This window comes from Narcine bancroftii, chromosome 3 (genome assembly GCF_036971445.1).
Source record: "Narcine bancroftii isolate sNarBan1 chromosome 3, sNarBan1.hap1, whole genome shotgun sequence".
Classification (NCBI taxonomy): domain Eukaryota; kingdom Metazoa; phylum Chordata; class Chondrichthyes; order Torpediniformes; family Narcinidae; genus Narcine; species Narcine bancroftii.
In genome coordinates this window covers 103,587,933-103,601,926 of record NC_091471.1, presented here as the reverse complement: position 1 = coordinate 103,601,926, position 13,994 = coordinate 103,587,933, and the positions used below count along the sequence as shown (strand labels likewise).

The following is a 13,994-nucleotide window of genomic DNA, read 5'->3' as shown; positions in this document are numbered from 1 at the left end:
GCAGTGACATGGATTCCTTCCATTATGCCTACCACAGCTTTAGGTCAACAGCAGATGCCATCTCACTGGCTCTACACAAAGCCCTGGAGGACCTGGACAGCAAAGACACATACATCAGGATGCTCTTTATCAACTACAGTTCAGCTTTCAACACCATCATCCCTCAAAACTGATCCAAGACCTGGGCCTCAATATCCCACTGTGTAATTGGTTCTTGGATTTCCTTACCTCGATACTACAATCAAAGGGAATTGGTAAGAATCTCCCCTCCATCAATAACGGAGCACCACAAGACTCATTCTTAGACCCCTGTTCCACTCGTTTCACACTTATGACTGTGTGACAATAACAGCATTTACAACTTTGCTGACTGGACTGTATAAAAGGGGGGTAATGAGTCAGCATACAGGAGGGAGATTGAAAACTTGGCTAAATGGTGTACAAACAACAACTTCTCACTCATTGTCACCTGCACATGCGATAACTTATCAGGAAAATAGGCTGTTGCAAAGTGGTTTTTAGACTGCAGGCATGTAACGGCACAATCAAGGAATTTTGCTGCTGCACAGGCAGACTAAAAAGGAATGTGCAGGAATTTTGAGTCAATTCCTGCACCGTGATTTATCCTGCAGGAGCCCCTACAACTTTTTGGAGGAAGCCTGCAGTGTAAATTGTACCAGAAAAATTTGTTGACTATCAATCACTCTACTGACGTCCAATCACCGGGACTGTTGCACTCAGGTACTTGCAGTCTAAAAAGGTGCCCAGTGTGAAAGGCCACATGGGGAGTAATTATGTTAATTTTTTCTGCGATTTTCCCAACATTTCAGTCTATAAAAACATTAATGATTAAGGATAATAACTTTCAGGTACTGTGAATTTGTGACATACGAGTAAACGTGATGAGGAAATAACTTGAGCAAAAACTTTTATTTCCTTGTTCTTTGCTGTTTCAAAATGGATCAAATGATGCATCCAAATCCTCCTTCTGCAGCAGAAGTGCTTAATTTCAGTTACTTCCATAAAGCAAGAATAAAAAAAGCATCAGGTACAATTACTTTGAAACTAATGGGTCATAGTCAAAGTACCATATGGTTTGCTGTTGTCTTTTTGGGAATGAAATCTGCCTGCATGGTCTGAACTACATGCTACAAGAGTCAACCACACTGCTGTGGCTCTGAAATACCTTCACAAACAGTTGTAAATAATACAACTGCATCGACCTTGCTGTATCATCCTGGATTCTGAATTTAAGATGATAAATGAATGGAACATCCAATCAACTCTGAAAATTGGAAACAAAAATAAAGTTTGGCAATCTCTGAAAATTCTAGGAATTTATGACAAAAACCACAGGCTGAAATGGTCATATTCCTGGAAACTTGCAAACAACAATGCACCAAACGTCTCCATCACAATACATAAAGGGTGACATAGCCTATTAATTCTTGGGCATTTGGTTTAACACAGGCATGCAAATGACCTTGAGGTTATCATCTGTGATACTCCCTCAGCTATGAAACCACTGTCTTCCACATTGATCACCTTAAAACAGCACTGTGCGTGGGGGAGATTTCTAGGTCCAATATCAGGAGTAGCAATGTTGACTGAAATGGGACAGTAATGAAGATGCAATCATGAGGCCAAGCTTGTGATGAGAAACAATCTGGGAAACTATTTAAAATTTAATAGTCTCGAAGCAACAAACAGTCCAGAAATATATTTAATCCCATCCTTACTAATCTACCAGTCACAGATGTATTTATTTGTCCATGACCATCTTGGTAGAAGAGAACATGGATCCATATGTGTTGAGACTAAATCCTATCTTAACTTTTATAATGTCTTGCTGATGTTGTTGCTTTACAAACAAATGCTTGAATATATGGATAATCTTTATCAAGGGAAATGGCCTGAAATGTTGACAATTCTATTTTTCCCCACAGATGTGACTTCACCCACTGAGATCTTCCAGCAGCTTGTTTATTGCTCCATATTACAACTTTTGCAGTCTCTTGTATGTCATTGGTCATTTCCATGGCTATTTTGTTGCCTGGTCATTTACCTCCTGCTGATTAGTCTGTTGTTTGGCAAAAGTACCATTTGCACAAGATGCAAGTGAGTTTCAAGAAGGCTGTGGTGATCCCATTTAAAGGAAGAATGACCAGAAATTATAGTATTTTATATAGTAGATGATAGTTAGAAAGTAACAAAAGCTGATGGGTACTGAAATCTCTCATACAGATCAGATTACGTGGTTATCTTGTCATTCTCAATATTCTCTGTGATTATTTCACAAATTACATTGCCATTAATTGCAATACCAATGCATCTTTGATGGTTATTTCTATTATCTCTTGTCAGTTTTGTCTGATCTAAAGTGACGATCTCTGTTAACAAAATCTGGATTTTTCATTTATACAATAGTTCAACAAATAAAATGGCTATATTTTAATAGTGGAATAGTGATAAAATAGATATCCATCAGTAAAATCCATAATCATTCAAAACTTTTTTTAAAAAAAAGCAAATATAATACTTTCCTTAAAGGAAAGAACATAATCACTCAGGCAATATCAAAGCTAAGGTTTCAAATATTTCTTTTTTTAAAAATCTGAAGGCATTTTATAATGAGTAAAACAGGTAATCAACTGGAAATTTGATTCTCCAATTTTTAGTTCTTTAGGAAAAGACAAAACTAATTCATTGTTCACAAAAGAGTGAGATCTATTCCTCACTAAATTTAAGAAAGATAAAGGAAACCTTTCGTATCTTTAAAACACTTTCTGGTGAACACCTTTTAGGAGTCATTAACAGAAGGTGCAAACATTCCCTTCCATTGGTATGTGAATGAAGTAAGTAATTTAGATTATTAGTTTAGACATATTTGCAAGCAAATTTATTTTTTAAAATAATGTTTGCTTTTTTTACATGATTAATCTTTTTCTTTTTCAATGTTTTTATGAACATTGAAATTTCACATCCAAAAATAGAGTACAGGTGGATATACAGTATGTTAAAATTCAAAAAGATACATTACTCTTAAATTACATCATTTCATTTTTCAATGTTCTCCACATTTTAATCAAACAGATTATATTGTATTGATATTTTATTAAAAAAAGGAAAAATCAAAACCCACCACCAAGAAAGAAGCTGTTTGGCAAAAAAAGACAGAATTTTTAACAGAGTAATACATTACCACCTCATTAATCAACAGTTCTACCTTCATAACAAATCAAAGATTATAAAAGTATGGGGGTGGTAAGTAGTTTTAATGGCAGATGTTATAAGGGGTTGCGATTTGTTGGAGTATTTTGTGTTACTTTTGGGTATTTTTTCCCCTTTTTCTTCTTGTGTTGAATTTTTTTTTTCTTATGTCCTTTTTGGGTTTGTGGTTTTTGTTTTATCTTCCCAGGATTTGTCATGGGCTGGCATACTGGGGCTGATGGCTGAATGATAAAGGTTGGACAAATGATGGGCACGGGGTTGTGGAGGTATGGGGAAAACACAAGCCTTAGAATCTCTGAGGCAATAGCTAAAAGTATGAAGTATGTTAGATTTAACATTAATGGCTTGAATGGGAAAGTGAAGAGAAAAAGAGTCTTGGCCCACATTTTAAAAAATGGGAGAAGATCTGGCCTTTCTCCAAGAAACATATTTAATGGAGCGGGAACACCAAAAACTAAAAAAGGGGATGGGTGGGCTAGGTAATAGCCTCCTCGTTCAGCTCAAATGCAGGGAAGGTGGAAATTCTAATAATGAAGTGTGTTCCAGTGAGAATGCAGAATGTGATTACAGACAGAACAGGAAGATTTGTAATTGTGCACTTTCAAATATATTCAGAATCCTGGACCTTAGTAAACATGTACACCCCTAACTTTGATGACAAAAAGTTCATACAGGACATTTTCCTGGGATTGGCAGAGGGAAAGGAAAACATTCTGGTTGGGGGAGATTTTAATTTTTGTCTGGATCCTGTCTTAGATAAATCAATAAAGAAAATTACCAAAACAAAGGCTATGAGGGCTACCATTGACAGTAAGAAGGAGCTGGACTTGATAGACATGTGGAAGCAGAAGCATCCAAGGGAGAGGGATTATTTCTTCTTCTCAAAACTCATGACTCCAACTCGAGAATAGATTTTTTTCTCAGCTTCAGCCCATGTACAGGGTAGGATCATGGAGGCTGAGTACACAGCGAGACTTCTTTCAGAACATTCACCCCTGACATTAACAATAGAAATGCCAGATAAGCAGGAGACAGTATTCAGATGGGGCCTTAATACGTTGCTGTTAAAGAAGCTGGAGTATTGTAGTTACATAACAGTGCAGATAGACATATTCTGAGAGACCAAATGAACCTCTACTCCAGATAAATTCCTCCTATGGGATATGCTCAAAGCATATTTGAGAGGTCAAATAATTGGATGGACCAAAACAATTAATAAATATGTTAGGGAGGTGTACGAATTAGAACAGGAAATTACTCGTCTAGAAAAGGATTTTTTTTAAAAATATGGTTCAGAGGACCATTACAAAAAATAAAGATACTATGAATTGGGAGAGAAAGCCCACAAAGTATTTTCTTGGCATTTGAGGACAAAACAGTTTTCTTGGCATTTGAGGACAAAACAGGCCTCAAGAATGATCAATGCAGTACCAACTGGGAATGGCAGGATCACCCATAAACCAAAAGAGATTAATGAGACCTTCAGGGAATTCTGAGGGTTTATATAAATCAGAATTTATAGGGAGGTCCAATAAAGCCAATGGGTTCCTATCTAAATTCAAAATACCAAATTTACACCCACAAGTACAGGAAGGCCAAGATCTTCCTTACATGGAAGAGAATGGGAAAGCAGGGGAGGATGCATTTCCACCTGAGTTTTATAAGGAATTTAAAGATTTATTGATGCCTCTTTAAATGGAGGTGGTCGACCAAGCAATGGAGACCGATACCCTCCTGGAATCTTTTTTGACAGCAATCATTAAGATGATCCTTAAGAAAGACAAGATTCCGCGAACACCATCTTCTTATAGACCATTTCACTATCAAACACGGATTATAAGATACTTGCCAAAGTCCTGGCAAATAGATTGGTGAAACATTTGCCGAAACAAATTAATAAAGATCAACAGGGCTTTGTGAAAAAAAGACAAGTTGCAGATAACATTGGTAGACTGTTCAGTATAATGCATTTGCCACAAACCAGAAACAAGAGGGGCCTAGCTGTGGCCCTGGATGCAGAAAAGGAATTTGACAGATTGGAGTGGGACTTTTTATTTAAAGTGCTAGAAAAGTTGGGGTTAGGGCCAACTTTTATCAATTGGATAAGAGTGCTGTACCATGCGCCCAAGGCTAAAGTTGTGACCAACGGACAAATTTTTTCAACTTTCCCACTGACAAGATCAAGTAGTCAAGGGTGCCCGCTATCTCCAGCCCTGTTCGTATGAGCTATGGACCCACTAACCAAAGCCATTCGCCAGGATCCAGACATCAAGGGTTTTAGAGCAGGCCAGGAAGAACATAAAATCAATTTATTTCCCAATGACATACTGATATGTCTGATAGACCCAGCAAACTCGTTGTTCAAACTGCATTCTACTCTGGAAGACTATGGGAAGCTCTCCAGCTATAAGGTCAATTGGGACAAGAATGAAACCATGCCATTTACTAAGGGGGATTACAGTCAATATCAAGAAAACAGTTATTTCAAGTGGCCACAAAACAGGATCAAATATCTAGGAGTCAGAATAGACAATAAATTGAATAATTAATATACACTAAATTGTACTCCTTTGCTTGGGAGAATTGAGGAGGACTTAAATAGATGGTTGTCCCTGTCCATAACTTTAGTGGGCAGAGTCAACTGTGTTAAAATGAACATGTTGCTGAGATTTAAGTATCTTTTCCAGACCCTGCCCATGGCATTGCCCCAGGGATTCTTCCAAAATTTTCCCTCATGATTAAGAACATTTTTATGTAATGGAAATGTAGCCAGAGTCTCCATTGAAAAATTGACCTGGGATTACAGTCTGGGCAGATTACAAATGCAAGACTTCAAGAAATACTATTGGGCAGCCCAGTCGAGATACATCGCCTCACTCTTTGAATGGGGAAGTGCACCATCTGTCCAAATTTCAAATCCAGTTTGTAATTATCACAAATTGATCTGCACAAGCTAGGTGAGATGGTAGCAGAGAACTTCATTTATACATGGAACGGTAAATAGTTTCTGGGAAAATAGGCAGCCCTATACTAAAACAAATCATCTTAATTTGCATTAAAATTAACCAATATCTAGGAATCAAAGGGGGGGGGGGGTGCTGTCTCCAAAAACACGCCCAACTCCAAATAGATCAATACCATTGACAGTAGGTTACAAGATCCTGGACACCTGGCGTCATAATGGCAACAGGTGTGTATAGGACTGTTACAAGTGGGGGCAGCTAATGTCATTTGAACAACTCAGGCATAAATATGATTTATGAAATAGGATGTTTTACTGCAACCTTCAGATAAGATCTTTACTGCAGGAAAAATTAGGTTTGTCTATGGCCCTACCAATGTAAAGCAACAAAGAGGCCATGATTCGAAGGGGGAACACACTGAAGTTCATCTCGCCAATGTATTTCTTGCTCCAAGCAGAAGGCCTTCACAAATCAAGGCAGAGGTGGGAGTCGGACCAAGGAATAACAATTGATGAGTGGAGCTGGTCTTACCTGTGTCGGATCAGCATAGCTATAATTGTTAATGTGCAGTACAGGCTGGTACAATACAATTTTCTACACCAGCTGTACTTGACACCGCAAAAATTGAACAAATCTAAACCAGAATACTTCTGGGTGGAACTAGGCCAAATCCTAGAAAAAATTATAGGTAAAGAATTTTCACAGGTCCCAGAGTTGTTCCTGTTAGGAAACATAATGGACATAAGACTTACAATTAATCTGTCCAGATTTCAAATCCAATTTGTAATTATCACATTGGCAATGGCCAGTAAGTACCTGGAAATCCAACTCCTGTCTGAGCATTATTCGCTGGAACACAGAAATGCAAAGCTGTGTTCCCCTCGAGAAAATTACTTACAACTTAAGAAAAAAAGTATAACACTTTTTTGAAAAGTTGGCAACCATTCTTAAATTCCATAGGAGCACAATTATAGTGTGGACCATTGGGCTTCACTCAGTCAGAGTGGGAAGGAGGTGGGGGGAGGGTTCCAATCCATCCCACACAGGAAAAGTCAAGAGAAGAAAACAGCCTGAGCGCTGGCCGCCGTGTCATGACAAACCCATAAAATCCTGATATACGTCTTATACCTTTGATATGAATGTCTTGAATGGTGTGGTTAGTTAAGTGCTAAATGTTGAGGGTGGGGGTAGGGAGGGAGGGGAACTGAAAGAGCTTGAACTCTGCAGAAAACTTTGTATAAAACTGATAACTGTAAACTGTAGTCAATGCTGATACTGTTAACATTGACACTGATAACGTTGATAACTGTTTGAGTTCACACCCTATTATTAATAATAGGATTGCCAAATAAGCAGGATACAGTAAATAGGTGGCATCTCAATACATGGCTGTTAAAGAACTGGGAGTTTTGTAATTTTATAAGTGCGCAGATAGATATGTTCTGCAAGACGAACTGTGCCTCTACTCCAGATAAATTTCTTGTATGGGATACTCTCAAGGAAAACTGTTGAGGCCAGATAATTGGGTACACTATAACAGTTAGAAATGAATATACGAGGGAGGTAGATGAATTAGAACAGCAAATTACTTGTCTAGAAAATGACTTACAAAAATCAGGTTCACAGGGCTCTAACAAGTAAGAAATTTAAAAAGACAAGGATCCACAAATGCCATTTTCTTATAGACCTATTTCTCTATTAAACACAGATTATAAAATACTGGCCAGAACCCTGGCAAATAGATAGGCAAAACATTTGCCAAAGCTTGTACCGGCCACGGCTCAGGCCAACACTGGAAATGGCCATCGAACATGGCGAACAGCAAGAACTTGCATGGACTGAGACACCAGTTTCCATCGACTGCCAGTGGAATGGCGACACTCGCCAACCACTGATGTCAGATCATAGGGGGCCCTATCAGGGCCCTGATGCTGGAACCAACCAATCGGTTGCCGGCCTGATCAAGCCACGCCCCAGCCAGAGCTTTCCCTGAATACACTCAGTTTTGAATACACTTTACTCGCATGCGCGTCTTCTTCCCTCCACAAGTTTCGAGCTACATCCCAGGAGCTATAACCTGGGTGTAGCAGTAGTGACCCTGCTACAAGTTAATAATAAGGACCAAGCAGGCTTTGTAAAGAAAAGACAGGCAGCGGATAACATTGGCAGATTATTGAGTATCATGCATTTGGCACAAAACAAAAATGAGAGGGACTTAGCTGTGCCCCTAGATGCAGAAAAGGGATGTGACAGGTTAGAGTGGGATTTTTTTTTTTTAAATGCTGGGAAATTTGCGGCTAGGTCCAACTTTTATAAATTGGATGAAAGATGCACCCAAGGCTAAATTTGTGACTAATGGACAAATTTCTCCAGCCTTCCCACTGACTAGATCGTATCTCCAGCTCTGTTTGTACAAGCCACGGAGCCATTAGCTGAGGCCATTTGCCAGGATCCAGATATTAAAGGCTTCAGAACAGGCCAGGAAGAACATAAAATGAATTTATTTGCCGATGATGTTCTGATATATCTGACAGACCCGGCAAGCTTGTTGCCCAAGCTGCACTCCACTCTGGAGGACTATGGGGAGATCTCCAGGTTTAAGATCAATTGGGATAAATGTGAAATCATACCACTTACAAAGGAGGTTAACAGCCAATATCAAGAAAATAGTCAACTAAAGTGGCTGCAAAATGGAATCAAATATCTTGGAGTTAGAAAAGATAATAATTTGAATAATTTATCGAAGTTAAATTACCTTTCCTCCCTTTGCTTGGGAAAATTGTTGAGGATCTAAATAGATGGATGTCCCTGCCCATGACATTAGTGGGCAGAGTTAACTATATTACGATGAATGTGTACCGCTGCCATGGGATTCTTCAAAAATTTACTTGCGGGAGTGAGAAGATTCCTATGGAATGGAAAGGTAGCCAGGGTCTCTGGAAAAATTGATCTGGGAATATACTCTTGGTGGATTGCGAATGCCAGACTTTAAAAAATACTATTGGGCAGCCCAGTCGAGATATATCGCCTTCCTCTTCGAGGGGGAAGGTGTACCATCCTGGGCACAAATTGACCTGCATGTGATAAGTGAGCAGGTTGCAGAGCATTTTATTTATAAATGGGATGCTAAATTCCTATTAGAAAAGAAAGGCAGCCCCATAATTCTCATTTGGAATAAAATTAACAAATATGTAGGAACCTAGTGGGGCTGCCTCTAAAAACGCCCGACTCCAAATAGATTAATACCATTGATGGTGGGTAACAAGATCTTGGACACCTGGCATCATAATGGCATCAGGTGCACAGAGGACTGTTACAAGCAGGGACGGTTAATGTTTGAGCAACTTAGGAATAAGTATAACTTTATCAAATAAGATGCTTCACTGCCTCCTTCAGATAAGATCTTTTCTACAGGACAAATTAGATCCAACTAGAGTGCAGTGACAAAGAGGGCATGAATCAAAGAGGGAGCACACGGAAGTTCATCTCTCCAATGTATTTCGTGCTCCGTGGAAGGACCTAAACTAGGCTTTCACAAATCAAAGCAGAAGTGGGAGTGGGACCTAGGAATAACAATTGATGGGCGGTGCTGGTCCGACTTGTGTAGCATCAGCATGACTGCAACCGTTAATGCACAGTACAGGCTGGTACAATATACTTTTCTACACCCGCAGTACATGACGCTGCAAAAATTGAACAGATCTAAACCTGAATTATCAGACCTATGATAATTTTAGATAAGGCATTGTAACAGGAACTTTTGTGTGCACAAGCTGGATACGTACTAAAGTGAGACCCTTCTGGGTGGAACTAGGCCAAATCCTAGAAAAAAATTATAGGTGAAGATTTCCCACAGGACCCAGAGTTGTTCCTGTTAGGAAACATAATGGACATAAGACTTACAATTAAGCTGTCCAAATTTCAAATTCAATTTGTTATAACCCTAACCCTTAACCCTAACCCCTGGAGAAAATCACCTACAACCTAAGGAAACAATATAGTACATTTTAAAGGTGTGGCAACCCTACTTAAACTACTTAGGGGCATAATTGTAGCATGGATCTCTGTGGCTCTTCACCCTACCCTACCCTCCTAATCCACCCCTCAACTGGTGGACTGGTGGGGAGTGGAGGGGATCCATCCCATTCTAACCAGGGAAAGCCACGTAAAAAGGAAGGCAGCCTATGCGCTGACTACCACGACATGACAAACCCATAATCCCTCAAATATAAGTTTCATACCTTTGTGTGAGTGTTTTGGTTATTGTGTGCAAGTATAATTAGTCTGGTGTTAAGTATTCAATGTTGTGGGGGGGAGGGGATAAAAAGAACTTAAACTCTAAGAGATGATTGTATGGAATTAACAAGTATGAAATGTAAATAAAAACTGCTAATATTGTTGATAATGATATTAATGATATTGACAATTGTTGGAGTTTGAGCGGAAAAACTATAAATAAAATATTCAAAAAATTGTTTGAGTTTAAGTTTGGAAAATCACAAATAAAATATTTTTTAAATTATTAAAATAACTTAAAAAGGGTCCCCACAGTGTTTAAAAATTTAAATCAGAAATTAAGCATCAAATCTTCTCTAAATTTAAACATGATGTCACATAAGGTTTTTTTAAATTCCAATAACACATATTCACCCAACCAACTTCAGATACAAAATAAGGAACAAATACAATTTACAGTACGAATATAATATATAAAAATACTGGAGGAACTCAGTACGTCATGCAGCATCCCTGGAAAGCAATAGGCAGTCAAGGTTTCAGGATGGAAACCTTCATCAGGAATTCTATTGCTTTCCAGTAATTTTGTGTTTTGTACTTGTCTCCAGAATCAGCAGACTTCTTGTTTACCAACAAATAACACTTAACCAAGTTTTCATATTCCTCCATATTTTACCAAAGCTCTTGATCATTTCTTAAAAAAAGTCACATAACCAATCAGATGGGTTGAAAAAGGTTTCATTGTGTCACAAAACTAAGTAATTTTCAAGATTTATCTTTTTTATCTACCTTTTGAAAATGTTTTTATAAAATAAGATGATCGGAAATGGGCAACACAAGATTTCAACGCTAACAGTATGATACAAATGAAATGATCTTAAATCTTATACAAATTCCAAAGGGTTATTAAATGACCAATGTTTGCCCAACTACAGTAAGATATACTAAAGTGAAATGCACCTTTTGATGGGTCCAGATCCTGTAGATGAATTGTATTATTTATTTCTTCTGTTGCATGTTCCACTGAAAGCAGACCGAAACGTCTCATTTTTAAAAGCTTCGGAACACCATCACGATCCTTTGACTCAACATCCAAAAGCACTTCCCCAGATAGAGCAGCAGGAACTGCTCGCTTCAAAAAATCCATTGCTCACATTTGAAGTCTCTCAATATAAATGCAGCAGCTTAAATGCCTTAGCCATACATTGAGTGCATACTCAAAACAGCCTTAATACTGTACACAAAGGTGGATTATTTGCATTGAATTTCACAATGATGTAATTGGGGAATTGGGAGGTGCCCAAAAGCTGCAAATCAACATGCAGCTATCAAGTTTTGAGATACATGCTTGCCTTGCAAATTGATTAAAAAGTGCACGAAACGACAAAAGTTTGAAGGTACACTTTTGAATAAAAATATTAATTTTATAGACATAGCAGAATCCACTTTGACAATGGATTTTAAAAAACTGAAAATGTATGTTATTAATTTGAACATCAGGTATTATGCAGTTAGGAGTGACATGAACTTGGCTTCTGCTTTATCAATTTCCAAACCTCCTGCACTCAGACTCATTCTCAGTGGGTGCAACCTCATATTTCCAATATCTCTGTTCACTAGAGATAACGTGCATCACTTTGAATGCTTTGTAAACAAAGTGCATCAACATTTATGGTTCAAACCATTTACTTTTACTCAAAATTACACCAAACCAGCAGAACTATTTATGACAGAAAGTAAAAATGAAAAATAAACTGCAGATGCTTCAAGTCTACAGTACAAGGAGATGTAAATATTCAGTAGGTTGGGTTACATCTTCAACCTGAAACATTAGCTGTTTCTCTTCCAACAAATGCAACCTGACCTGCTGAGTACTTTCAGCATTTTTGTGTTTTTATTCAGGACAAGAAATTAATACTGCAACAGGTTGGTGGAGTAATTATGATTTGTTTAAAAGGACAAATAGCATTATATAGAATATTAAAAGGCCCTCTTCGGCAACAAAAACATGGTTATAAAATTAAACAAGAAAGTCTGCATATGCTGTGACTGTAGTTTAATACTGTGATGGATTATATATATTTTATATAAATATGTCTTTAAAATAGATTGTGGGGTTTAGTGTGCAGGTCACTTCACAAACAGAAACACTTCACAGAAGAGATCTCATTTAAAATGCAAGAGCTTTACTGAAAGTGAGACAATGAGGCACCAAGTGACTTTGCAAAAACAATAAAACTATTTTAAAAAGCAGGTGCAAATAAACAGTCCAGGCTTAAAGTGCTGATAAGACCTTTCAGGGATTGGATTAGGCCTGCAAGAGGTTCTAGTTCTTACAAGCAGAGAGAGAGAGGAAAAAAACAAACATAATTTCTCTTTGGGAGAGAAAGGGAGAGAGTTCAGCAGCAGCAGCTGGGGCTGGAACATGGCAAGGCTGTTGAAACCCCATTTTGAAGAAGGGTTGTGAGTTCTGAGTTCAGCCTGGTGAAAACCCTTGTAGTCCTTACAAGAGGAAATGACTGACTAGAGTGTTTCTCCTGAAATAAGGGTCTCCTGGAAGAGGTTATCATTTGGAAGACCCATGATGAGGCAAGTTTCTGCAGCAAGACGCCAAAATGATTGGTTGGAGTAAATCAATTTGTGTGTGTCCAACAAGCAACAAATTTCTCTCTGAAATCAAAAAGAACCTTCCTGAGCAATAACTATTTACTGGTAAGCAGCAGAGCTTGGTGAAAATTCTAAATGTTAAATTCTGTGCACAGTATAAGAATTGCTTGATACTGGTGAACTTGGAAGATGAGAAGTGAGATCAGACTGTTACCGTGGGGAAGTATGTTTTGATTAATTGCCAGATTTATTCTGAAATGTGGACACATGAATATTTGTGCACCAAATGTAGATGAAGATTTTATAAAGAATACTTCTTTTTATTTTTGGCAGAAGCGCAGAAAAAACTTTTAATAGGAAGTAATTTTAATTGTTGTCTTGATCCATTTTTGGATAAATCAACTAAAACAGTAATAAGAGCTAAAGCGGCAAAGGCTTTATTAAGTTTTATGAAGCAATTAAATTCAGATATTTGGTGAAAGTTGAATCCTAGAGAAAGAGATTATTCTTTTTATTCTCATAGGCATGACTCTTATTTGAGAATAGATTTTTTTTTATTATCAGCACAAAGGAAGGATTAGTAAAGTTGAGTATAAAGCAAGAATATTTTCTGATCATACACCACTTTTATTGATACTTTTAATCTTAGAGGAAAAAAAAATACCATACATGGAGGTTTAATACTACATTATTAAAAAGGGTAGATTTTTGTGATTTTATAAGAAAACAAATTCAATTATTTTTAGAAATGAATTTTAATTCAATAGATAATAAATGTATTATTTGGGATGTGTTAAAAGCATATATAAGAGATCAAATAATAAGTTACTGAGCTAAAATTAACACGGAATATATAAAAGACAAATCAATGAGAACAGGACACAGGTAAATTAGAAAAAGATTAACAAAATAATCTTTCTGAAAAAATAAAAAGCAATTAATTAATAAAACACTTCT

The 13,994-nt window shown here is 37.5% G+C and overlaps 1 protein-coding gene across 1 annotated transcript in view; it reads right to left on the bottom strand.

Annotated features, from left to right (window-relative positions):
- The window catches only part of fryl (furry homolog, like), a 345,361-nt gene extending 333,702 nt beyond the window's left edge, over positions 1–11,659 (bottom strand). Inside the window, exon 1 of the mRNA XM_069924697.1 lies at positions 11,391–11,659. Coding sequence (XP_069780798.1) covers positions 11,391–11,577 — 187 coding nt within the window. The 5' untranslated portion in view covers positions 11,578–11,659. The remainder of the gene's footprint in view (positions 1–11,390) is intronic.
- Positions 11,660–13,994: the final 2,335 nt, after the last annotated feature.